The sequence below is a fragment of the Vombatus ursinus genome, unplaced genomic scaffold (assembly GCF_900497805.2).
Source record: "Vombatus ursinus unplaced genomic scaffold, bare-nosed wombat genome assembly UNPS02014158.1, whole genome shotgun sequence".
Classification (NCBI taxonomy): Eukaryota; Metazoa; Chordata; class Mammalia; order Diprotodontia; family Vombatidae; genus Vombatus; species Vombatus ursinus.
The window spans coordinates 1428023-1455280 of NW_020953936.1; the positions used below are offsets into that span (position 1 = coordinate 1428023).

The 27258-nt window shown below is 39.1% G+C and overlaps 1 protein-coding gene across 2 annotated transcripts in view; it reads right to left on the reverse strand.

The window, feature by feature from the left end:
• Window positions 1–1555: 1555 nt before the first annotated feature.
• Window positions 1556–27258, reverse strand: part of PAX5 (paired box 5) — a 352843-nt gene continuing 327140 nt past the window's right edge. For both annotated transcript variants that reach the window (XM_027859120.1, XM_027859121.1), the window contains exons 9-10: window positions 20831–20917; window positions 1556–4199 (exon numbers count right to left, since the gene is read on the reverse strand). In XM_027859120.1, the coding sequence (XP_027714921.1) occupies window positions 4123–4199; window positions 20831–20917 (164 nt within the window). In that variant the 3' untranslated portion in view covers window positions 1556–4122. The remainder of the gene's footprint in view (window positions 4200–20830; window positions 20918–27258) is intronic.

Here is a 27258-nt window from a genome sequence, read left to right on the forward strand (position 1 = left end):
GGTGTGCTCATTTTATTTATATCCTAGGAGTGGCACATTGCACAGATAACATACCATGATATATTTTGCTTGTAAGCATATTGACATCCATAGGATGAATCTTAATAATAATATCTATGGTACTTGTCTTCTTCATAATCATCGATATCACCAAAGCAGTTTGTGGCCTTGTCTCAATGGTGATTTAATCCAATTTTATGTTGACCAGGTCAAATTTTTCAAGTGCTATAATGGTCATGTACTCAGCTATTTAATTTGGTCAGATCATTAAAAACAAATCAACATTTATAGACTGGTTATTCATATCATTTTATATACCTAATCGGATTGACCACTTATCTAATCAATAGCTGGTCAGAGCAGCTGAATGGAAGAATGCTAAGATCACCAAACATAATGACATGGACTCTGTGTTTAGTTTACCTACATATGCATCCTATGATTGAAACTGGCAACTTCAGTGCCACATTTTTCTAATTTCTGAGTTGTGCCAAATGCATTACAGTTGTGAAATGACAATATATCTGACTCCTATGAAATTAATAAGACACTTGCCTTGTCAGGGCAGCAATATAGATTTTAGCTCCTCTCAGTACAGTGACCTTGTCCTTTCAGTTGAGATTATAAGACTGATCATAAATAATGAGATCTTTATAGCACAGAAATTAACATCCCTAAGCTGACCCAGTTACCGCCTATGTGGAGACTCTTCATAAACTTTAAAACTATATATAAACAGATACCATTTGCTTTATAATGTCTTTGATTTCGAATTCTGAGAGCTGACCAGTGCTCCACAATAGAGGTCCTCCTTAGCAGATATGCATATCATAAGTAAACTCAAATAATTCAGATGTAAAACCTGTGCTGATTGGGAGTCTCACCTACTCTCTGTTCTCCCCTCCTGGAATCTGTTCCTCTGGGCTCTTGGGATGGTGGAAGAAAATGGTGGCAGCCCTTGGGCCCCATGTAAAAGCTAAAGACATGGGGATGTACAGTGGAACTATTCCTTGATTGGAATAAGTTGAATTCTTCTTTTTTCCAACACTGTCTCATATTTCAGTAGAGGAATCTCATTCCTCCTATGGACTAAGTTAGCAAGGTTTTATTATACCAAAAAATGGAATCAGAATGCAATGAGGCTCCATTTTCAGGAACTCAGTAGGCCCTCTTAGAAATATGATGAAAGGGTTTGAGTTGATAATTGCCATCCACATATCTGTTCACATAATGGGCCTATCAACATGCCATATGAAACATTCTATCTTTGTCCCTTCATTTATGCTGTGTTCCATTGCTCAGAAGGGCAGTTAGGAGGTGCAGTAAGTAGAGTGCCAGGCCTGGAGGCAGGCCTCGTCTTCCTGAGTTCAAATCTGGCCTCAGACACTTACTAGCTGTGTGACCCTGGGCAAGTCACTCAATCCTGTCTGCCTCAGTTTCCTCATCAGTAAATGACCTGGAGAAGGAAATAGCAAAGCACTCCAGTACCTTTGCCAAGAAAACCCCAAATGGGGTTATGAAGAGTTGGACACAACTGAAACAACTGAACAACAACAACCATTGCTCAGAGTGCCTTTCACCTTCCCTCTGCCTCTCTAAATCCTAGCCATCTTTCAAGACTTAGCTCAAGTCCCACAGTCTCTGTGAGGTCCTCCTTGCCCACCCCAGTCTGTCTACAGTAATTGATTTCCTGACTCCTGAAGCACTTATTCCCTATACCTCATATTTTAGTATCTGATCATAGTCTACTTTGCGTTTCTCTTCAAGCACTCCGTGCAACATGTTTTTCTGTCTAGCTAGATAAGGGTAGGGTCCATCTTATATTTCTTTCTTTATATGATCTCTGCTTTCCCACTGCAGTGTCTACTATAGTACCAAGTACATAAGAGTTCCTCAATAAATACTTACTGAATGAATTAATGAATGAACTAACTGATCCTAATTTGTCTTTCATTTAGTAGGGGTGAGAAACACATTCATTCACTTTATCAGACACTCTGATGACATTGTCCAAGATGATAATGCAACTGTAACTGACAAGTGAGTAAAGCAAGTTGAACCTGGCTGTCCTCTGGGGGAAATAAATAAGTACAGATTATGTGGGCGTAAGGGTATTGATAATGATTGAAATGTGCCTTAGCCAATCCTCTGAGTATAAGTCTCTGCTCAATCACATTGAGTGACTCAACATTCTCTACCAAGTAAAGTCTGGCATTAAAAGCTCTCTATAATTTGGCCTAACCTATCTTTCCAGCCTTATCTCATACCGTCCTTCTTCATGCGCTTCCCAGTTCAGACAATCTGCACCATTCTTCAACCTCTTTTTGCCCTTTCCTACTTTTATGCATTGGCTCACACTAATCCCTTAGTCCTACAATGGATTCCTTCTCCCATCACAACCCCATCTCCATTTGTTGAAACCCTTCTCTTTCTTGAAGGCCAAGTTCAGGTACCATGAAGAACCTTTCCTGATGCCCCTGAGGGAAATGACCTCTCCCTCCTTGAATCTCACAGAACTTTGTTTGAACCTTGCCTACACATTGATCATAATCTAATTTGTATTTTATTTATATATGTACATGCCTCATCTCCCCTACAAGATAATAAATTCCTTGAGGGCAGTGACTGTCTTATTTATTGTTGTATCCCAAACACCTAGTCTGGTGCTCCTGCACAGATTAGGTGCTTAAAAATGTTTGTTGAGTTGAATTGTTGAAGCATTTTTGAGTTACTCATTTTTTGTTCTTTTTTTCCTAAAGAGAATGGGACATTAAATAAAATATCACTGCTGTGTTAGTGGGCTTGTTTTTCCTGGGGGTGGGAGGGAAAAAAAAAACATCTTATGCCTATAATGATATAATATTGGGGAAGGTATCTTGGTTTCCAAAGAGTAGCTAGGGAAATAACCAAAATTATGTTTTCCAAATTTCCATGATTTGGAAAACATGATCTGTAATATCTAATGAACGGTGAGGCTAAGCCAAGGATGACTCAGGCTATTAACATGTCAGCTCATCAGGCTGAGATTGTTTTCTTTCCTTTTTCTTTTACAAAATCAGTGAGTTTTCACCTGCTTATTTAGATTTACATACAGCATGTCAGAAGCTGACTAAGAAATCCTTCCTCAAAGTTAGCACTGCTTGGAACTAGAAAAATGTATTTCCAGTGTACTCAGGATGGTTACAAAGAAACATGAATTGATAGAAAGCTGCAAAATGTCACAACCTGCCCAGGGGTTTTACTTGTTCCTTGTGTTCCATGCCTCTCAACAGCATGTTCTCCTACCCAAGGCCTCTCCTACGGGATACCGCACAAACAAACAAACAAACAAAAAATCACTTCAGGCCAAAGGATGACCACAAAGAAAATACCACCTGGTTGGCTCAAGGTCGGTTAAAGCTTACTGAATTCTGACTCAGTGCACCAGTTTCAAAATGCACTTGTCAATGCATTTTGAGCCCGCCATGTGTAAAAGCATTTATAGTATATATGTAGCCACTCTCTTCGCAACACACACAAAAAGCAAGGCGTTATTTACATCGATGCTGTTTTAAGCTGAAAAGAGCAATCCTTCTGGACCAACCACCCCAAACAAAAGCCCAGGGTGGGTTAGGCAGATGATGTTGAGATGTCCACCTCAGAGTCATCCAGGAGGAAAGCTCTGCCCAAGAATATATTTGTTTGGTTCTTCCTTAGACGTACCTGGAGAAAACCAGAGGCGACTGGCCCAGGGCCTAACATGGTGGCTGCTCCCAAGAACAGACTGTCCTGTGAACAGGGAGGAATGTCAGCGTAACTGGTTTTCGGTTGGTTGGTTTTCTGAGACCCAGTCAACGTGAGTAAAATCTCATTGATTTCCTCTTAGAAGCAAACAAACAAAAACCAACAACAACAATGGGGGGGGAGGCGCAAGAAAGCAAGAGAGAGGAAAAAAAACCCACCAACCCCACATCAGTTGGCCCCTTGCAAAGAATAACATTTCGTCGAGTCTGTGGAATCTTATTGGCTATTCTCTTGTTGTTCCTCGTGCAGCCTGGGTGGCATGGGGATGTCGCGGTGATTCAGATGCCATAGTCCTGAATGATATGTGTAGTAAGTGCTTGGATTTCTTTGCTCTTGGGGTCAGTGGCGGTCATAGGCGGTGGCAGCCGCAGGGGGAGCTGCTCCTCTGGCGGCTGCACTGTAATAGTAAGGGGAGCCTGGAAGAGAAAAGAGGGCCATGAGGACCGATTGTGCCCAAAGTTGCAATACATGTCATTCCCAACCCTGGCTAGGGATCTACGGTAGGAAAAGAGCATAGGTGACCTGGACAAGCGGTTCCACAGTGGTGAAAAGATGACTGGACTAAGAGGCAGGGGGCCTGCCTTTGTCATTAACTAGCCATGTGACATTGGATAAGTCATAAACTTGCTAAGCTCCAGTTTCCTTATCTGTAAAATAATAATAGCTCACTTTTACAGGATGCTTTAAGGTTGGCAAGGTGCCTTGTAATAGAATTTATGAATGCATATTCTTAACACATTTCACTCAGATAAACTATAAGCTTCTGGAATGTAAGGATTGCTTCATATTTGTCTTTGTAGTCCTAGCACATGGCACTGAACCTGGTGCATAGTAGGTGCTTCATATATGCCTGTTGAAGGCATGAAGCTTGTTGCCGTGTGGGTCATTTGCTAACTGGATCTGTCAGAAGTGGAGATGATTCCAACTTGGTCAGGAAAGGATTCTCCAGGTCACTGAAAACACAAAATGTTTTTCTAAAGGAATTAATTTTCACGTTGATTGTCTACACCAGAGGTTTCAAACGAGGCTGTGGAGTGTGGCCTGAACCAGATTAAAATGTAACTGAGAAATATTTAACAAAAGAAGTAAAAATCAATGAAACGCAGATAACATTGCATTTTAAAACTAAATCACTATGTAGCCAGGGATGGGTTGACCTCATTTCTATTTGAGTCTGACGCTCTTGGCCTACATGAATCAGGATATTGAATGAATTGATCCATTCTTTACTTCTCTTCCTCTATGAAGTAAGAGAGTCTGAATATCTGTTCTCCAGGCTGGGGACCACTGGTCTAATTTGTAGGAAATCAAAGAGAGGGTTGCATGGCCTTAAATACCTTTTGAATCTGGCACAACACTTGGGTTTCCTGCCTAGAGCTGGAGAGACCTTCAAATTTGAAGAGACTTTAAAAATCATCTGTTCCAACCTCCTCGTTTTACTGAGGATAAAACTAAGGCTCCGAGATGAAATACCTTGCCCAGGTCACATGACTAGCCAATAGGAGAACCTAGAGGCAGCTAGGTAGCATAGTGGATAGAGTGCTGGACCTGCAGTTAGGAAGTCCTGAATTCAAATCCAGCCTCAGACACTGGCTGTGTGACCTTGGGGAAGTCACTTAACCTAAGTCTGCCTTGGTTTCCTCAACTGCAAAATGGGGATAACAATAACACCTGCCTGCTAGGGTCGTTGTGAGGATCAAATGATATAGTATTTGTTAAGCACTTAGAACAATGCCTGGCACATAATAGGTACTTGATAAATGATTGTTTCTTTCCTTCTTTCCTCCCTCCCTCCCACCCTTCCTTTCTCCTTTTCTCCTTTCCTTTCTCCCTTCCTTTCTCCCTTCCTTCTTTCCTTCCTCTCTCTTTCCCTCCCTCCCTCCTTCCTTGTCTTCTGACTCTTGGTCAAGGTCTTTTGTAGTATAGTTCACTGCCTTCCATCTTTCTCCGCTCACACTCAGGCACTCAATTTAGCAGCAATAGACAAAGGCTTTATAAAGAGGGTCGAATTTTACACATCCACTGGAGCTTCACCACAGTGCTATCCTGGGAGTCTAAGTTGGTGGACCTTTAGGATAAAACCTAAGGTCCTTTTGTTACCTCTGTAACTAATACCCTTTGGATGAAGTCAAAAGCAACCTGTCTTAAATTGAATTTCACTCTGTGAAGAACAGTGCTTTAACTAGCCTCCACTATCAGTCCACTTAATTCCACAGGCAGTAAATCAAACACTAGCCGGATGAGCTTATCCATCAACATAGGCATTGCAAAGCTATCTCCCATCACAGAATACTCCACTGAGGGTAGGAATCTTAAGCCTCTTAATTCAATGATTTCATTCACTATAGTATTGGCTTTGTTTCTTTGGAATCCTAGGTTACTTTTTTTCCCCTTCACTGAACTAAAAGCAATTTTAAAAATTGATTCTCTGATGTTAATTTTGGTTTCCTCCACTGACGTCCCACTCTGATGTTCTAACATGACACGTAGGCAAATCTGAATTGTCAAAAGCTATGCCAACAGATTGCAAACTCTGGCAGATACCACCAAGTTAGAAAGGCCTACTGTAGGCCCAGAAATAGACTCTGAGTCTGTCATGCAAATGTGGAAAAATGGGAAGTGTTCTGGGTATGGAATCTGAAGACCTATGTTGGGATCCCAGCTCTGCCACTTACTACGATAGTCATGTGACCTTGGGCAAGTCATTTAACCTCTATGGATCTCAGGTTCCTCATCTGTAAAATGAGGGGGTTGGTCTGGATGCTCCCTAAGGTACCTTACAATTCTAAATCTATGATTCTACCATGAACCTGCATAAGTTTCAAAAGACTCATCATTAGAGATTGGCCACTGGGTATATCTTTGACCAATGGGTAATGCTATTTTTGGCCACAGAAACTAATGTAACTGTCTACTAGGGCATTCAGAGATTGGTATCTATATAGGTGGAGAAAGTATCCGCACTGAAGAAATGAAGACTCTTTTGGAATATTTTAAATTCATTACCAGTTTTACCCTCTTGATCCATAAACCAGCTTGACTTTATTTGGGTGTTTTGCCTGGGCTGGCAATATTGGATTTGAATGATTACAAAAATTTGTTTCAATTGTCATTATCATTTGGAGGTACTAATTCAATCAGCTTTATTTCACACCTGCTATGTGCAAAAGCACAGTGTAAAGCATTAAAATGATAATAATAATTCCATAAACCTCCCTTTCTATACAGCCCAAAAGGTCAATCTAATCCATGAGGCCCATGGTGCCTCTGTGTGCTTTTGTCTTTATCCCCGCTATAATATTAGACACTGATATTTTTCACTTTATCACTTGATGATAATGATCATGATAATGATGATGATAACAATAAAGGATTTGTACTGTCTAAATAGCAGACTGGATCTCAAATGAAAATTTTCTATACTAAAGAAAAGCATCAAAGGCAAATCTCATTTGTTTGGCTTTAGGGACATGACAACCTGGTGTATGTAGCATAGTGCGGTTGGAGTCCGAGGACCTTGGCTCAAATTCCAGATCTGTCACTTACTAACCTGTGTGACCCTGAGTAAGTCACTTGGCCTCAGTTTCCTCACTTGTAAAATGAGATGGTTGAACTAGATAACCTCTAATATCCCATCCAGTTCTATTTTCTACATCCTTGTTGAATCAATGCCTGAAAGGATGGATGAATGGGTGAAATATACATACATATGTGTATATATAAATGTGCATATCTATACATACATATATTTATTGAGAGAGACAGAGAGAGAGGAGACCATAGACAGGCACCTTAGTCTTTTAAAGACAGATGAAGTGAAAAAAAACAGATGTTATTCTGGGTCCGATTCTGACCAGAAAAGAGGAAATAATTGCAAAAGTAGAAATGACAGGAACTGTGGGAAGAAGTGACCCAAGTGATCTTAGAGTTTGTGATAGAGAAGGAAGGGACCTCTGGTGTACAGTAGTCTGACATATCCTAGATTTCAGGGCAATAAAAGGATGTCACTGTCTAACATTCTAGTTCAAGTTCATGAGGGATGGGGGTACTCTCAAAGAAAATATTAAAATCAATTCAACAAGCATTTTCAAGTGCCTACTATGTGCAGGGGACTAGGCTAGGTGTGGGGTATCCAAAGACACAAATTAAACAATCCCTCGTGTCAAGGACCTTACATCCTACTAAGGAGATGCAATGTTTGCACAGATAAAATCCTGGATAAACAAATAGATAATTCTAGTGCAAAATAAAGGATGAAAGTGTTTGAAGAGATGGACATAGAAACTGAGGCAATTCATCAACCAACCAAGAGACAGAAGCAGAGGCAGGGAATTGAGGACAAATGAAAAAAGGATGTCATGGTCATGTAAGAACAGAGCTGGTACTAGCAATTTTGGCACCCAGGGCAAACTTTGCAAAATGTGTCTAGACAAGAGGCAGAAATTATGACTTTTTATCAACTGTTTAACACAAATTTGGCTGAGTGGAGGGGATAGAAATAGAGATACAAGACATCATGGGGAAGACACAGAGGCCATTGGACACTATGAGTCCGCTCCTATGGAGGTTAATGCCCAGGACAGATAAGGGGAAAGAGAAGGGTGGAACTAGTTTGTAGAGGAGCTCACCTAGGAAGAAGTCTTATCTGGGGGCTTCCAATTTTAACTAATCATTTTTGCTGGCTGGGTACTAAACACAATTGGTTCGTATGCTTCAGAAGGAGTATAAGTAACGTCAATGACCTATAAATTTCAACACACTGGGAAAAGCTCCAGTCACTCCACCTTAGTTACAGCCCTCTGTAAGAAAAATGTTAAAAATGCTCAAGCCCCAAACAAGGCATTCTGTATGGTTCATTAAGGCCAAGAAAAAGGACTTTTCAATCTATGTTGGAGATAAGAAAAGTAAAGAATGGATAATGCCACTAGATATCAAAGACAAAGAGGAAGCAGAACTACCCAAATTTTATTTTGATTTTTCATGATATACTTACGAATGGTGTAGAGATGTTGAGTGGATTTCTCCTAACAAACTAAAAAGACCGACACCGCTGAAAGATCAGAACTAGTTGGTTGAAATACCAAAGCCTAAGAATATTGATTAGTGGATCAGTGTCAGCCTCCAGGGAGGTTCTATTACAAGGCCTTAGGATTCTGTCCTTTGTCTTATTCTAGTCACCATATTTTTACCCACTGACTTAAATGAAGGCATACATGATATGACTATAAAATCTGCAGCTATTACAAAAATCGGGGAGGGATAGTCAGCATGTTAGATGATGGAATCTAGAAACAAAAACATCTCTACAGGCTAAATTAGTAGGTTAAATGTATTTGATGATGAGAATAAATGTAAAACCCTACATGTAGTCAGTTTGTATTACAGACCAGTGGTTTCCACAGTTTTTTTCATTATATTCCCCATCAATAAAGTGTTATTTTTAATATTTAACTCAACCCCCCCAAAACAAATTATATATATGTGTGTGTGTGTGTGTGTGTGTATTGCTACGTCAGTAATATAAAACTTATACAAAAAAATAGAAACTAAAAAAGAATAAGATAAAAAAGGAATAATAGTTGGTCCTAGAATTTATAAGGAGATACTCAAGTTTATTGGGTAGTGAAGTGACATGCTCAGACCTGCACTTTAGATAAATCACTTTGGCAGCTAAGTGGAGAATGGATTGGTGTGAGGAGACATTTGAGACAGGAAAATTAAAAGGCCTGAAGTCAGGAGCACCTGAGTTCAAATCCAGCCTCAGACACTTAGTAGCTGTGTGACCCTGGGCAAATCACTTAACCTTGATTGCCTCCTCCCCACCGAAAAAAGGTTATTGTAATAGTTCAGGTGAGAAGTGTTGAGGTCCTGAACAAGGGCAGTATCTATGTAATTAGAGGAAGGGAATAGGTATGAAACACCATGGAGGTAGAAACAAGATTTGGCAACTGACTGAATATGTGAAGTGAGAGAGAGTGAGGATCATCAATGAAACCATGGATGTGAATATGGCTGACTAAGATGGTGGTACCATTACCAGAAATAGGGAAGTTTGTTAAAAGGATGGATTTTGGGGGGAAGATAATGTAATGAAATCTGCCATACAGATCACAGTCAAATGATGCTTGCTCATTCTATGAGACTCACTCAGTTCCACCCAAAATGAAAAGGATGTACTATTACTGAAGAGTCACTCAGAGCCCATACATGGAGGGGTATCTGCAATAGCCATAAGGTCATTTGGGGGAGAGAAGGTAGGTAATTCGGGTGAGGGAGGGGCAGAGGAATTTTCCTAATGGCACTTGGAAAGCTGCTACTATGAGTACCACTACCCTGAGAGGCTGAGGCCCAATCAGAAATGGGAAATATTGGGAGATAAGGGAGACAAACCATCCAATTGTCTGTTCTAGTGAGTTTATTTATCTTATTTATTTAGTTTTATTTATTTACTGGGACCTAAATTCCCACCCTCTGATTGGTTAATCACACATCCTTTAAGGTTGGGCTACAGCCCCCTTAGGTTCAGGATACAGCCTTCCAGGTCTCCAACTCCCAACACACACACACACACACACACACACACAAATGCACACTTTGGACAACACTGCTATAGATAAATAAAAACTAACGACAAATTTCACAGGCTAGAACACTGAAATTTAACAGGAAGAGAGGAAGTTAACATGACGTACAGCGTGACTATTATCTGGTCACCTATCAGGGATGCTCTGGAGATAGGGATGGGGGAGGAATGGAGATCCTGCATGGATTAAGAAATTTAACTAGGTGATCTCTAATCCTCACCTACTTCTGAGATTCTATTATTCTCCCCCTTTCACCCTACCCATCGAAGACAAAGGTGACAGATGCATGGGGTAGTTGAGGTTGAAGGAGATATTCCAAATCCTTCTGATTTCTCCTCTAAGTTCTCCTCTGGTCAGTATAAGCCCCTTTCCTTATATGACAAAGAAAATTAGAAGCCAGAAGGGTGGTTATTCCAGTTAGGTAATTTTCCTTTCTCTACCCCCCCAACCCTGAAAATCAATAGATGCTTTCATTTCAACTGAGTGTAGATGTTGTAAACACAACCTTGGAGACAGACATTTCCTAGTGACCTCCTTCAATCATTTTAACCCAATTCCAATACCCCAGCTCAGAGATGACTAATTTTTTTACCCTCCCATATATGCTTTCATGTTTTTAATGATAGCACCGTCACCCATCATCACCATCAAGCAATAATTAAGAGGTGCCCATGTGCACATATTTGGAGACTACAGTAAAACACATTAGGCAGGTGTAGTGGGAGGCAACATGGGATAGCAAAAACAACACTGGATGTGGAATCAGAAGGCCTGGGTTCAAATTCTGGCTCTACCAATTACTAAATGGGTGACATTGGGCAAGTCACCGTACTTCTCTTGCATCAATTTCAGTATTTGATATTTTTTGGGGGGGTAGGCAATGAGGTTAAATGACTTGCCCAGGGTCACATAGCTACTAAGTTATGTGTCTGAGGCCGGATTTGAACTCAAGTCCTTCTGACTCCAGGGCTGGTACTCTATCCCCTGCACCACTTAGCTGCCCTTTGGCATCAATTTCAAAGGAGTAGAATAAGAGTTGGGCCAGATAATCCCTAAAGTCTTTCCCATCTCTAAATCTATAATTCTGTGATTTTGGTTCCTATATTCAGACACATAATAGATGACATCTATATGGTGCTTTAAGGTTGACCAAGTGGTTTGTATACATTACCTCATTTGAGTTTCACAACAATCCTATGAAGTAGGTACGACAGGTTATTGTTATATCTATTTTACAGATGGGGGAAACTGAGGATGAAAGTAGTTAAATGACTTGCCCAGGTCATGTAGCTAGTAAATGAGAGAGACAGAATTTAAACCGAGAATCTCCAGACTCCTGGGCCTCCATTTTATCCACTATGCCAGGTTGCCTCAAACCTCTACAAAGAGGATGAAGACTTAAACACAACAAAAGAAAGCATAAGTACAGTTACAGATCTCTGCAGGGTTCCTATCCAAGTGAAAATAGCAGTGGGGATGTCAATATTGCTCTGAATGAAAAAACAAATGACTCTTAGACCCCAAAGAAGACAAAAGAAAGATAAAGTATTCCATTACAAATGTTGAAGGAAGATGGAAAACAAGCATTTATTAAGTGCCTATGTGCCAGGCACCGTGCTAAGTGCTTTACAAATAACTCACTTGATTTTTATAACTACTCAGGGAACTATATGCTATTATTATCCTTTTTTACAGCTGAAGAAATTGACACAGGCAGAGATTAAGTAATTGCCCAGGGTCACACTACTGGTATCTGAGGCGGGTTTGAACTCAGTTCTTCCTGACTCCAGGGTCAGCACTCTGCCACCCAGATGCCTTTAGGAGATGGTTTCATGAAATCTAGGAACCAATGAGGAGTGAAGAGAGCAGAACTAGGAGAACAATTTACAAAATAACAACAGTACTATAAAGACAAATATCATGGAATGACCTAAGAATTCTGATTGATTCAATGACCAACCATGATTACAGAGGATTCATGATGAAGCACACTACCCATCTCTTGACAAAGAGGCAGTGAATTCAGGGTACAGATTGAGAAATAGATTTTATAAGATGTGACCAATGTGGGTTTTTGTTTTGCTTGACTATGCATATTTGTTACAAGGGTTTTGTTTTTACTGTTTTAATGGGGTGGGAGGAAAAAAGGAACAATTTTGTTAATTGAAAAAATTAGATTAATTAAAAAAAAAAAGAAAATCAAAGTGAACCTATGCAAAACCCTTCTGATTTAATCTTCTCCCTCCTTCCTCCTCTTACATTTCTTACAAGCCTCTACTCTTATTCCTTTCAACCATCAAATCCTAATGTCTCTCAGAATCTGACTAGCAACCATATAATCTGAAGTGCTGGGTTTTCCTTTCTAATTCACATTTCTGTGGTGAAATTTTTTTAAAAGCCTATTATTTAACATGAAAAATGAAAACATCACATCATAACACATTTGATCTTTCTCTCCACCATTATACTCACATCTAAAATAAACTTGTCCTTTCTTCTGTCATTTTTTTCTTTCTAATTCATATTATCATCAATTTATCCCTTGACATAGTCATTTCTGGCTCACACTTGTTCTCTAATCCTTTTATAGAAGCCCACAGAAGAACTGATTCTAATCCTAATTGACTGGTTCCATACCCTTTCACCTAGTATGAAGCCCGTGCCAATATTGTCAATCTCATGACCCTGTCTCCTGTAACAACAGCTAGATAGCTCAGGTGTGTCCAAAAGGGAATCCTGTCAGACTCACTTACATTTCACAAGGTACACAAATCACCTGAGTTCAGAAATGGGCACAGGGCATCAAACAAAATCTGCCGTGATCAGCATCGAGTGGAGAGTAATGAGGGGAAATGGTAAAGAAGTTATTACAACAAACCAGCATGAAATTGAATCATTTTTCTTCATTAGAAGGTGTTACTATTATCCACTTTTAGCATGTTTGGGTTAAGTTGGCCTTAAGCGGTCAAGCCAATGAAATCAGGAACGGAGTGAACCAACCTCCTTCCATAGTGAGTGCAGGGCTTTTTGGAACAAATCCCAACAGCTTTTGTGCTTTGGGCATGCCAGCCAGCATTAAGCTAACAGTTCTTTTCCCAGGTTCCAGAATCTTCATTTTTTTTTCTTTTTCCCAGATAGGCAATGCAATTTTCTGTGGGCCAGCCCCCACTGCCCAGGGAGCAGCAAGGCAAAATCATAAGCTCATAGGATAATAAATGGCAGAATCACAGCTCAATAGCTAAAAGGGATCTCAGAGGGCACCTAGTCCAATCTTCTCATATTACTGGATGAAGAAACCGAGGTCTCACAAGGTTAAATGACTTGCCCAAAGTCACACGGAAAGTGAGCCATCAGATTCAGGATATTCAGCTCAATCCAATTCAATTTGACAAGCATTAATTAAGTTTCTAATCTGGGCTATGAAGACCCCTATCAAAATATCGGGGAAATAGGCCCTGCCTCAAGTAGTTTCCATTCCACTGGATAATGGGTGAATAGTTTAGCTTGCTGAGAAATATCTTGGGAAGTTAGAAAGGGCACCAGTTTTTACAATCTGAAGGTAATGTCAGGAGTAATTATAGTTAGCATTTATATAATACTTCAAGGCTTGTGGAGTATTTTAGGAATATTATCTCATTTCTATCCTTACTTCAACACTGGCAGGTAGGTGGTATTATTATTTCCATTTTAAAGACAAGGAAAGTGAGGCAGATAAAAGTTGTGACTTGGCAAGAGTCACACAGCTAGTCAGTATTTGAGGCTGGATTTGAACTCAGGTCTTCCTGACTCTAGGCCCAGCATTCCATGCACTGAGACATCTAGCTCCCTAATGATAATTTATATAACACTTTACAAAGAATTTTACAAATATTCTGTCCTCAACAATCCTAGGAGATAGATGTTTTCATTAATTTAATTTTATAAATAAGGTAAGATAATTTACCCAAAGTTATAGTTAGTAGTATCTGAGGTGGAATTCAAACCCAGATTTTCCTGATTCCAAGTCCAGATTTCTGACTCTCAAATACCTTACAGAATGTCTTCAATAAAGCACCACATTGATAAGCATAGGGACTAGATCTGTGATTTCATTGGTATAAGGAACTCCCAGGTGAGGAAACTTCCTCTACTTATGCAGGTAGGCACTTTCTTTGTGACATCATCTTAAAGAGTTACCTAGAGCACTAAGAAATTAAGTGACTTGGTTAGGGTCACACGTGACAGAGGCAGGACTGGAACCCAGGTCTTCCTAACCTGAGGACTCCATCTACTAAGCCATGCTGCCATAGCCATGAGCTATCAGGCAGTTTATTCTATAGATGTCTTGGGCATGGGGAGAGTGCACGGACACTTCACCATGAGAATACTGATGTTTGCTGCCTGTTGGGTCCAGTATTATCAATGATATTTCTCCAAAGTGCATACATGATGTTCAGAAGCATGAAAAAATCTGTTATATCGGGGCTCTTGGGAAGCATCCCTCTTGGTGGGGTGTCTCATTTGAACAAACTTGAAAACATGGCTTATTAAAGCCAGAAATGGGAAGTGAGGAGTCTATGTACTTCTATGTACAGCTGCCACAGTGCTCAGAGATATATACCCTATGTTAAAAATTCCTGATTTCATAAGCCAACAAAAGGGTTCACTGGATTTGCATTTCTTAGTTTTAAAAATAATGTCTATTTCATTTCACTAAAGGAGGAAATATGCATTTATTAATCTCTTACTAATGTGCCAGGCACTGTGCTAAGTGCTTTAAAAATATTTTCTTTAAGGCTGGAGACCTTTGAGCTTAAGAAAACCTCAGCTGATGAACTCTCCCTTGGCAAAGGAGTTATTCTTCTGCAGGGCCTTTCTCAGAAAACTGAATTGGTTACTAGGCTCCATGCTATCTGAAGGATAAAGTCTCACAGGTTAGATCCCAAAGCCTTCTACCATTTGGCCCTACTTATGAGGACATTTTAACCTTACTATTTTTACTGTACCATACTTACTGATACTTAATGCACTTCTTCTGACTGGAATATGACTCTTTAAGTGCATTCATCATTCAAAAGGAACAAGAGGTAGAGTAGTATTATATATTAAGTACTATTGTATTTCATGTACTCATGAAGAAGTCCATATCTATAGAGTGGGATAAGTGTGGTGGATAGTATTTGAGCGATGCTCAAAGGTGGTAAAAATAGAATGGCTATTGCCACTATAGTATTTTATGGAACAGAAAGGCAGAGAGGGAAAACACATGAGGTACTCATCAATTGGAGAATGGCTGAATAAATTACAGTATGTGAATCTAATAGATTTCTATTGTGCCATAAGAAACAATGATGAGCGCTCAGAGAAACCTGGGAAGACCTATAGGAACTGATGCAAAGTAAAGCAAGCAGAATCAGGAAAATATTTACACAATAACAACATTTTAAAAATGGTAACTTTGAAATACATAAGGACTCTTATGATTGTAATGACTAGCCATGATTCAAGAGGACAAATGGTAAAGAATGTTACATACCACTTGATAGAAAAGTGGTAGACTAAATATTCAGAATGAGACACATGTTTTTGGATATGGCCAATATGAAAATTTGTTTTGTTTGACGATGCTTATTTGTTATATGGGATCTGTTTCGTTTGGCTTTACCAGTGTGTAGAGGGAGTGGGTGGGAGGGAAAGAAAAATAAATGTTTCTTAATTAAAAATATTAAATTAATTTTTTCAAAAAGAGGAAATAGATAAAAAGTTTGAGAAATAGAACACTAGTTTGTCATGGAGTGGAATCTTCAATTATCTCGATGTCTTCTGGATGTCTCCTCTCTGCCCCAAGCTGAATAGCTAGTTTATAAATATTACCTTTAATAATATTAATAACAAAATAATGTTCCTTTGCTTTTAATATAATTTCATTCTTCAAAAGGTACAGAAACCAATGAGGGGAACTTCAATTCTAATCTTATTTTCATAAATAAGATAGAATTTGTTGCTGGCATTAAAATGATGACAACCTTGAAAGACACATGGTTACCCCACTTTAGAATTTGGGGAAGGAGAAGGAAAAGAAAGCAAGGCCTAATTTGACATGCACCCTAAAATTTATGACAGATCTTGAAATCTCTTTGATTCTATGAAAAATCTTGAAACCTGACTGACTAATTAAGAGAAAGGACAGGTAGGACTCTATTGGCCGAAACACTAGAGAGGAAGTCAACCCAATAGAGATGCGTTGCCCTCATGAATGAAATTCTGTACTCACAAAGGGAAATGATTTGGATGAGGAAAGAAATAAAGAGTGATCTAAAGAGACCAAAAAGGATACACGAGAAACTCCTAAGCCAACTTAGATAAAATTAAAAAAACATTATGTAGAGAAGATAGAAGCATAGTCAGGAGCAAGAACATGGTATGGTCCTGTAAAACACGTCAGAAGTGCTAAATATTAGAATTTAAGCTGAGGCTGGCAAGAAAAGCTAAGGGCAACAAAATAGATTGTTTAAGCTATATTGGATAAAAGAGGAAGATCAGAGAAGGTAGAGGATTTCACTTCAGGGGGGGTGGAATGAGATGATCTTTGACCTGTAGAGGGCAGAATCAAAATGGTTCATAGACAGTTGGTCACTGCCAATGATGGGTTCAAGTCACCAGACCTGGATGAATTTTGTCATAGCTACCAAAAGAACAGACAGGTTTGGTTGTTGAGCTTCAAAAGATCACAGAGAAGGGGAGAGGTACTATAGGATCGGAGAAGTATAAATGAGAGAAGGAGGAGGAGAAGGAGGAGGAAGGGGATGAGGAGAAGATAGAGTCCTGACTCTAATCCAAGTGCTCTATCCACTGCACTACCTAGCTGCCTCAGAGTCATATACTTGTATACAAGAAATAAACTTCAAAATTATAAAATGGAATGGCAGTAGTTTTTATTTTAAAAAGATCTGAGGTTTAGTGGACAACAAGCTCAGTGACAACCTAAAGGAGCATAATGTAACAGAAAGAGGAAGGCAGGGGATATAGAAGATCTGGACCTATATATATATAGTGAGTAGGTAAGGAGCCGATGGGTAAAGAAAGGCTTGACCCAAGTCTTCCCATAGTTCTATAAGAGTCTTTTTCTGATTTCCCACTTTGTTAGTGACTCCCTTGCCTACTCACTTCACACCAAAAGTTTATTATATTTATTTATTTATTTATTTTTATTTACTTATTTGTGTATGTGGTGCTTTCCTTCTAATAATGTATAGTTCCTTGAGTGTAAGGACTATTTTGTTTTTGTTTTTGTATTTCCAGAACCTAGCATATTATGGAGGGAACTGGTGGGGCGGTAGTTAGGGCACTGGGCCTGAAGTGAGGAAGACCTGCATTTAAATCTGACCTCAGACACTTACTAGCCTAGGCAAGTCACTTAACCTCTGCTTGCCTCAGTTTCCTCATCTGTAAAATGGGAATAATTGCAGCACCTACCTCACAGGGTTATTCTGAAGATCAAATGAGATAATATTTATAAAAATCACTTAGCACAGTTCCTGGCATGTAGTAGGCATTATATAAATGTTCATTCCCTTCCCCTTCCCTGGCACATAGTTGGTGCTTACTAAATGCTTATTAAATTAAATGGAGTTGAAATGAACTGGATACTATACTCCTAACAATGGTTGGGCTAGAACCTGACATAATACTCCAAAAGTGCTCCAACCCTAAAGAAATGCAATACCTCAGATGTAACCTGTCCAAAATCAGACACAATATCCCAGAAGTCTGGATGTGACTGAAAACACAAATGGGGAATCCCCTTAGACAGTATGTTACAGTGGAGTGAACTCTGAATTTAAAAACAGAGGACCCAAGTTCAAATCTGGTCTCTGCCATCTAGTCTATGTGTGACCTTTGGAAAATCACTTAGCTTCTCTTGGTCTCAGTTTCTTTATCTGTAAAATGAGGAAGGTTGGAGTAGATAGTGAGGTTTAAATTCTATGAAACTTGGATTGATTTTAACCAGAACTATCTATCTGGTTAAGTCTGATCAGAACTATACACAACAATGTATGAGGAGGAAAAGACAACATTTTGCCAAAAGTGCAATTTCCTTCTGGAGAGCTGGATTGGGGAGATAATATTCAGTTAAAGTCATCAAACAAACCAATTCTTAGCTCTGCTCATTCCTGAAAACTTATGACTACTCGTGGACCCATAACTCCAGCTCCCTGGGAAGGTCATTTCTAATGCAGAATATTAAAATGGCTGAGTAGCCTATTAGTTGCAAAGTGGTTTGTTTAAGGGAAAGAATCCTGATTAGTCAAGTCTGCTGGTACAGTTGTTTAGAGATCATTTCACTTCAAACAAACAATCAAAAAAAACTTAAAAGATGAATAAAAATATTTCACTAATGGAAGTCACATATGGTAATAGCCTTGTCTTCTATAAAAACGGAAAATGCTAAAGCACTATATTCGTGACAGTTAATTCCTTATCTCATCTATGCAAGTTATGCAACAAAATCTTATTTTTTATGTTCAATATAAGGTCAAAAGAGGCCACAGCAGTTAAAATGGATTATATTTATCCTTTATATCATGTCTATGCTGAGATACGTATTAAGAAACATGCATAAATTGGACCCTAGTGGGTTAGTATTGGCAAGACAAGGAGAGTAACATTATATGTGGAGAATAATCTGCTTCTGGCTTCAGTCATAAGCAACTGATGTGTAAAAAGAATGATCTTAAGTTGAGTATCAGTCCCCTCAGAGTGTCTTTTCTTTGAATCCCTGGTGATTACATTGTTTTCAGTAATAAAGTAATTACGTATCCAGGAAATTAACTTTTTTTTCTCATTTGAGTTTTATTGGATTAATGTTATTAACATCATCATCATCACCATTATTTAAATGAAGAAACCTAAATGGCTGTACTTATTTGATAGGAAGAAACTTAACTTTGATATTCACTGGATAGGGCTGACCTACCACATATATCCAGTGGCTGCTGATTCTTCATGCAAGGAAGACCACAGGTTTCTTACCCAACTCCAAGGCACTCACTCACTGCTGGGTTGTCCCTGGACACACATGTCTAGACCAGTGGTATCAAACTCAAATAGAAACAGATTCTGGCTATTGTGTATTGACTTAGAAAACCACAAATTAACATTACCTATGTTGTATTATAGTTTTACTTACTTTGTTCCCATTTACATTTTAATCTGATTCTGGAACATTAAAAAGTTTTGCTGTCATATATGGCCCAGTTTGACATCTCTGGATAGACCATGGGGACTTTAGAAGAACTCTAACTACTGGGAGAAATTTGCTTCTAAATGAGACCTTGGAGAAAAATGATAACTTTATCTCCTTACTTCCTCCTTACTAGAATTATCAGAATTCTAGGAACCATTGCTAAATTCAGCATACTTGGAGCTGTTCAGTCCTCCCTAGAAGTAATATCATTGACATATTATTTCTAAGATTTTGCCATCCTCCAGAGGGCTTCCCTCATCCCTGGGAGTCGGACAGATCTGGACCAATTATTGTAATGCTTATAGTAACTATTATAAGAGAGAGTCTTATTCGTCCATCTCTGTCTCTCCATCAGCACTTGATAATTCAATGCAGATGAGAGGGTGGATGGGGAAAGAGAAATGATGCTGCCTCTGAGAGCAGGTGATTCTTTTGAGGAAGTGCAAACCATACTACACTATCCCTTCTGCCTTTCCTTCTCATCTTCAGCTCCTATTTTCCTCCTAACCATTTCTTCTGTTTCTCCTCTATCCTATAATGGCCAAAGTAGATTGACTGGGTTTGGGGGAAGGGAGGGGAGGAAGGAAGAAGGAAAGAATGGTCACCATTGGGGCACACAAACACAGAAATGGTTTGGTACATTACAAACAGTGCTAGACTTGGGAATCTAGAGACCTGGATTTGAATTCTACTTCTGACTTCTCCTAGCTATGTGATTCTGAACAATTCACAACCTTTCTGAACCTTAATTTTTTCATCTATAAAATGAAGATAACGTTAGTTCTACCACCTATTTCACAGAGTTATGGTAAGGAAAGCCTGAAGGTGCTATAAAAGGTGCATTATGATGATGGTCCGAGTTGGGGCATCTGATTGCTATTGAAGGCATATAGCCAGGATTGGGACACACAGTCAGAGTTTGTTTAGGAGTGAAAAGCCAGTCCAGATTCTCTTTCCCCACTTGAAGCTCTCCCTCAGGTAGTATATGACTATTCCTTTGCATTCTAGGATATTAGGTGACTCCTCACAGTTGACCTATCATTATTATATTGTCTACAATAGACTATGGGGTAATTTTTATGACCATTGATTGGAGAAAATAGTTTCTATTATTTTAGAAGTGGGTTTATAGAGCATCAAATGTTAACATAATGCATGGAGGAGAATGGTACCTGTCTGGAAGGAGGCAGACCTGTGGTACAATGGGAAGTCCAAGAAGGTTTTAACCAGTACTCACCTAGCAGCCCAGGGTTGGGAAATCTCCAGGAATCATTGTATGTTGAATACTGTGGGTGGCTATAAGGACTTCCAGAAAACTCACTCCCTATATTTAATGAGGAAAAGAAAGGATTTGAGGTTTGGGGAGAGGAGAGGAGAGGAAGGAAAAGCAGAAAAGAGAAAAAGAGGAAGAAAACCAATAATTAATAAAAAAAGCACAGTTAAACTTTGGAACAAAATCAACATAGTCAAATAAATTCTGAATTGTGATTTGAAGTCATAGTTAGTCAATAACACAAATTGAGAATTAAAATTACTTTAATAAATTAAATTATTCCACTCAAGTCCAGCTCTGGTGCTTCTCTGTAGCTTGGCGGTTACCCTGGGTGACCTTGAAGGCTATACAAGCAGAAAGCAGGTTTTATTGGATCTTACCAACCCAGAAAGGATTGGCCTCGAGAGGAGCTCTGGGTCTGTGATCTAAGGATCAGCCAGCTAAGTGATGAAAGGTTCATCACCAGAAAGACTGTTCTCAAGTGATGACTTTCGTTGGGTCACAGCAAATCATCTATTGAAGCATGGATCTAGGAGCACAGATTCGGAGTTGGAAACAACCATAGAAGTAATCTAGTCCAACCTCTTCACTTTGCAGAGAAAATGAGGCCCAGAGACATTAGATGACTTACAAGATCAGAGGATAATAGCTGGAAGGGATCTTAAAGGCCCCATAGTCCAACTCCCTCCTTTTATAGATGAGGAAACTTAGGTTCAGAAATGTAGTGAAAGGACTTGTTTAGGGTCAGTAGTATTTGAGGCAGGATTTAAATCCAATACTCTATCCACTATGCCACTTTTGTTGTTTTTGTTGTTTTGGTGGTTCTTCAATCATATCTGACTCTTCGTGACCCCATAGAGGGTTTTCTTGGCAAAGATACTGGAGTGATTTGCCATTTCCTTCTCCAACTCATTTTACAGGTGGGGAAACCAAGGCAAACAGGGTTAAGTGACTTGCCCCGGATCACAGAGCTAGTAAGTGCCTGAGGCCAGATTTGAACTCAGAAAGATGAGTCCTCCAGGCCAGTACTCTCTCCACTACCCCACCTAGCTGCCCCAATCCTCACTTGAGAGTAACACAAAGGACTTTCATTTTTATTGTTACAGCAGCCCTTTGTTTTAGTCAGCGGAGAATTATTTTTACCATTTTAAGATCAGAGACTTAGATCTGAAAAGGGGCAAACAGGTGAGCTAATCCAGAGGTATCAAACTCACTCATGCCTTCTCAAGCTCTGGTGACACTCCCTAGTGCTGACAAATAAAATTAAAATGTAATTGGGAAATGCTTTAAAAAATAAATAAAAAAACATTAACTACATAGATAATGTCAGTTTGTGGTTTTCCAAGTTGATATGCAGCCCATAGGGATGGATTTCTATTTGAGTTTGACACCACTGATCTAATCCAACACCTTCATTTTGCAGATTAATGTTTATTTAAATACATTTAGCAAAATGGGCTAGGTGCCACAGTGTATAGAGAACCAGGCTTGAAGTCAGGAAGACCTGAGTTCAAATCTGGCCTCACTTACTAGCTGTGTGACCCTGGGCTAGTCACTTAACCCTGTTTGCCTCAGTTTCCTCATCTGTAAAATGAGCTAGAAAAGGAAATGGCAGACCACTCCAGTCTCTTTGCCAAGAAAACCCCAAATGGGGTCACGAAAAGTCAGACATGATAACAAAGCATGTTAATAACAATTATGATAATACCTAGCATTTATATAACATTTTAAGGATTGCAAAGTGCCTTACATATGTTATCTCATTTGATCCTCCTAACAACCCTTCATAGTATTAACTCCATTTTAGAGATGAGTAACCTGAGACTGAGAAAGGATGAATGACTTCCAAGGGTCACAAAAGAAGTACCCTTCCAGTTCTAAAGCTGTTATCCTCTGATCCTCTAAGTCAGCTAACATAAATGTTGGAGACAGGATTCAAACTCAGGTTTTTCTGACTCCAAGTCCATCACTATCCACTATACTACCAAGCTGCCCCTACTAATGTAATTAAAATAGCAACTATATGTCAAATAATTTCAATTATTTGGAATGTCAGCTTTGAAAGGATAAATACTACTGTATTTGTAAGGTATAGATGCATCTTTTGATGGGTGTTATAGAAGTGTTAAAGTGCTCTTTTCTACACTGAAATCTGGCATAGTGGATAGAGCTCTGGGTTTGGAATCAAGAAGACAGTTCAAATCCAGCCTCAGACACTTACTAGCTGTATGACCCTGGGCAAGTCACTTAACCCTGTTTGCCTCAATTTCCTCATCTGTAAAATGAGCTGGAGAAGGAAATGACAAACCACTCCAGAATCTTTGCCAAGAAAACCCCAAATGGGGTCAGACATGACTGAAACAACTAAGCAACAAAAACACTGAAATCTAAAATTACATGAGATCCTCTTAGATGTGTGTTTCCACAGGCATTATTCCAGAAGCATTATTCCAGCCACTTTGTTGGAGAGACACAGCCAATCATCTTAGACTGCTTTATAAACCTTTACTGTTTAGGGAATTGGAAATTTTGGTTACACTGGCTTTTGCCATTCTATCAATTTTTCACAGAAATAGAATAGGGAGGGAATATTCTATTTCACAGAAATAGAATAGAAGGGAACATTTTTTTCTGATCTGCTCCAATGTGAAGCAAATCCTTCTGATTGTTCTTTAAACAACAATTATTGCTCAACTTTAGTACAGTGGCTTTCTTAATCCTCAGTAGGAATGGGATGATAGAGGATTGTATTTCTTCTCTCTGCTGGTGTGATGAAACCAAATATCATAAAGTTAATTTTCAAATTTTTGTTTAAAAAAAGGTCTGCTTGTCTTACTTTAAAAAATGAACTGTCCATCTAGATGTTTGTGTTGAAACATCTAGTGGGGGTAGATTGTGGAGCCAAAATAATAACAATAACTAGCATTTATCTAGTGCCCACTGTTTGCCAGGCACTGTGCTAAGCACTTTACAATTATTATCTCATGTGATTCTCACAATACCCCTTTGAGGTAGGTGCTACTATGATCCCCAATTTATAGACGAGGCATATGGAGGTTAGGTGATTTACCCAGGGTCACACATCTTGTAAGTATCTGAGGGCAGATCTGAACTCAGGTTTTCCTGACTCCAGGCCTTGATGCTTTATCTACTGTGCAACCACTTTCCAATGCTACATGCTCTACCAGTTGTAGACATGACATTGAATAGTTTTGTGTAACTGTTTGATACCACGTGGTATTGAAACTGGTGATTTCTGTTTGTTTGTTTGTTATAAAGGAGGGTACTATGGATTGATGGTTGTTGAGTGACAATATATAAAAATGCAAATTATTTCATAAAACATGAAAAAAAAGAATTAAAATAAAAAAGGCCAGGAACAAAGTCATCGAAAAGGAGTGGAAACAATTGCTAGAAGGCCAGGAAGAGGGGAACAAATTAAAGAAAGTAGGCCAGGCAGAGGAGGCCAAAGATGGTGGATGGCAGAAGCAAAAAGAAAGAGAAGGGAGGAAGGAAAATAATTGAATGGGAATAAGGTCCATGTTCAGCTACAGAAAAGGCAAACAAGAAAGGGACTCTATAGCACATGGTAATTAAAAGAAATAAAGGTGCTGGAATCCTCTCTAATGACCTGAATAAAACAACAATAACTGTAAAAACTAACAGTTACAGTAGAAACCAACTTGCCCAGATGGAGATTAAGCTATGCCTGCCATACAAAGACCTTGGGAAATAACGGAGAACCTTGTCAACAAATGAACGAATCAAGGGGTCACATCTGCAGCAAGGCTTTCAGCTTTCCTCTGTGCCTGAAAAAGATGGGTTCCCATGAGTTTAGAATGGGATGAAGAAGGAATAAGAAAATATCAGTGATGAAAAATCTCTGTTGAGTGATTGGTGCAGCCATGTAAGGTGGAATGTAAAGAATGATGTCAAAGGACATTGCTTTCCAGGAAAGAATTTACAGTGAGATGAAAATAACTGATCTGGGGATATGAGAGCAAATCTGAGTTTAAGATGTAGATGACTTTGGCTTCAGGTATGATCTATAGCTGAAATTAAAAAAGGAATTTTTGTTAAAGCACAGGTCTAACTACTCCTCAACTCAATGAACTCCAGTGGCTCCCAATTACTTCAAAGATCAAATATAAACTTCTAGTTTTGCACTGAAATCTCTTCACAGTCTGGTCACAAACTACCTTTCTAGTCTTACTGCACATTACTCCCCTCACTTACACTGTGATTCAGGCCACATAGGCTTTCTTACTCCTCCTCAAAGTGATATTCCATTTTTTATTTCTGTCCCTTTGCACTGGCTATCTTTACTCCTCTATAAAGGGCCTATGGATTTCTGTTACTATGGGTTGATCCTTCCCATAATGCAACTGTTCTGATTTTGTACTCCTTTACCTATGACTACCCGAAAGTTTCCGGCCCTAAGATTCCTGTGGTTCTTTTCTTGCTGGGCCTTCTAAATACACCACCACCAATGAGTAATCCAATGCTGGTGTCTAGAATCTCTTGTGAACCTCACAAACACTTTTCGAACAGTTTGTGAATTAAAGTGAGCCAATTTGGGACCAGCTAATGTGGGGCAAGGGGTAAGACCATAAATAGACCAGGTGGGCAAGAGATGGATGAGATCCTTTCTTTTTCTACTCCCAAGCTTCTCTAAGCTGAGCCCCATGGCTATATATGATGGTAGAATCAGTGGGTAACACCAAGAAAAGGGGTCCTACCTCAACTTTAATCTGAAATAAGCATTTTCCTTACTGAAAAGTAGCTTGGAATCCTTGTGGTTCTAGAACTGAAATCTGGGACTCTAAAGTTGTGGCAAACTGTCCAGAATTGTGAATTACCTTGTATACTACAATTGACACCAGTGAAAGTATCTTGCTAGTAACTTCCAGATAACACTTTTTTTAGTTTGCCAGAAAGCCATTAAATGGTAGGAAATGTGGCATAATTTCATAAACTCAGATGCTAAATACATCCTTTGGTCAATGGAAGCCACAGAGGATGTGAACCAACCAATGAAATTCAACCAACAGGCCAGGCAATCACCTCATCCCCAGTATCATGGTACATGGGCATCATTATCTCAAATTCAATAGCAGTACAACTTTGGTACGGTACAGAGTAAGATTAGGATTGACCTAAGGAGTAGGTAACCCATATCTGGAGACAAAGTCCAATAGGAATCTAAGCCAAAAAAAAAAGCTCTGATTTCTTCTTTGGGACAATTATGGACTGGACAGTCCATCTGATCCATTCAGTGGGCCAAAGGAACTCGCTTTTTTCTTTCCTCAAGACATCCTAACAGCTCTATCTTTTCCTAGAAATGGTTCCAATAAGTTATCCTGGACACTCTGATAATCAGGAAAATCAGCAAGAAGGGAGGACTGGTTGAATATTAGATTGTGAACTCCTTGAGGATAGGGATGTTTCTTTTGTCTCTTTTTGTATACCCAGTTCTTAGCAAAGAGCTTGACATCTAGTAGGTACTTAATAAATGCTTATTGACTGAAAAGATTTTTCTATCCTTTATTCAATAACTGTTCGTAAAACACCTACTATACACTCATAGCATTTTTCTGGGTTTAGGGAAAATAAACAAAGTCTAGTTGACAGAGGTCCTAGTCTTGGAGCTTATAATTATAATAGGAGAGTAAGACATCAACTCGGATAACTATAGCACCCAATATATGAGTCATAGATAGAGAAATGGAATGGCTCTTGAAGCTAATCTAGAACAACACTCTCATTTCATAGATGAGGAAACTAAGGCCTAGAGAGGTTAAGTGACTTGCCCACAGTAATAAGAAAGTGAGGCCCTCTTTTTTTCAGCTCCAATACTTTTCCCACATTTGGCCCAAAGCAACCATTTCTAAATTAACCAATCAGAACACCTCTGCTGTCAAAAGGAGGAAAATAACCCTCAGAAGCTCCTGTTGAACTAGTCTTGCCTCGATCTTTTCAGAAGAACCTAGAGAAAAATGCTCAAGGTGCCATTTCTGTAGATCTTTAGAGATTCTTTTCTCCACTTGAACTGCAAGGCCCAGCCCACATGCCATTGCTTAGATGCCCTGCTTTACTTCTTTCCAGTGTTCACTCTGAATAGTCTCTCCCTAGGGTGAACCTTGCAAATAAGGGAACATGGAATGTGTAGATACATGGCTAGATAGATAGAGAGAGAGAGAGAGAGAGAGAGAGAGAGAGAGAGAGAGAGATACATACATAGATAGATAGATGATAGAGAGAGAGATACATACATACATAGACACATACATATATAGACAGGAAGATTGATGGACACATATATACATACATACATACACAGGCAGATAGATAGATAGATAGATAGATAGATAGATAGATAGATAGATAGATAG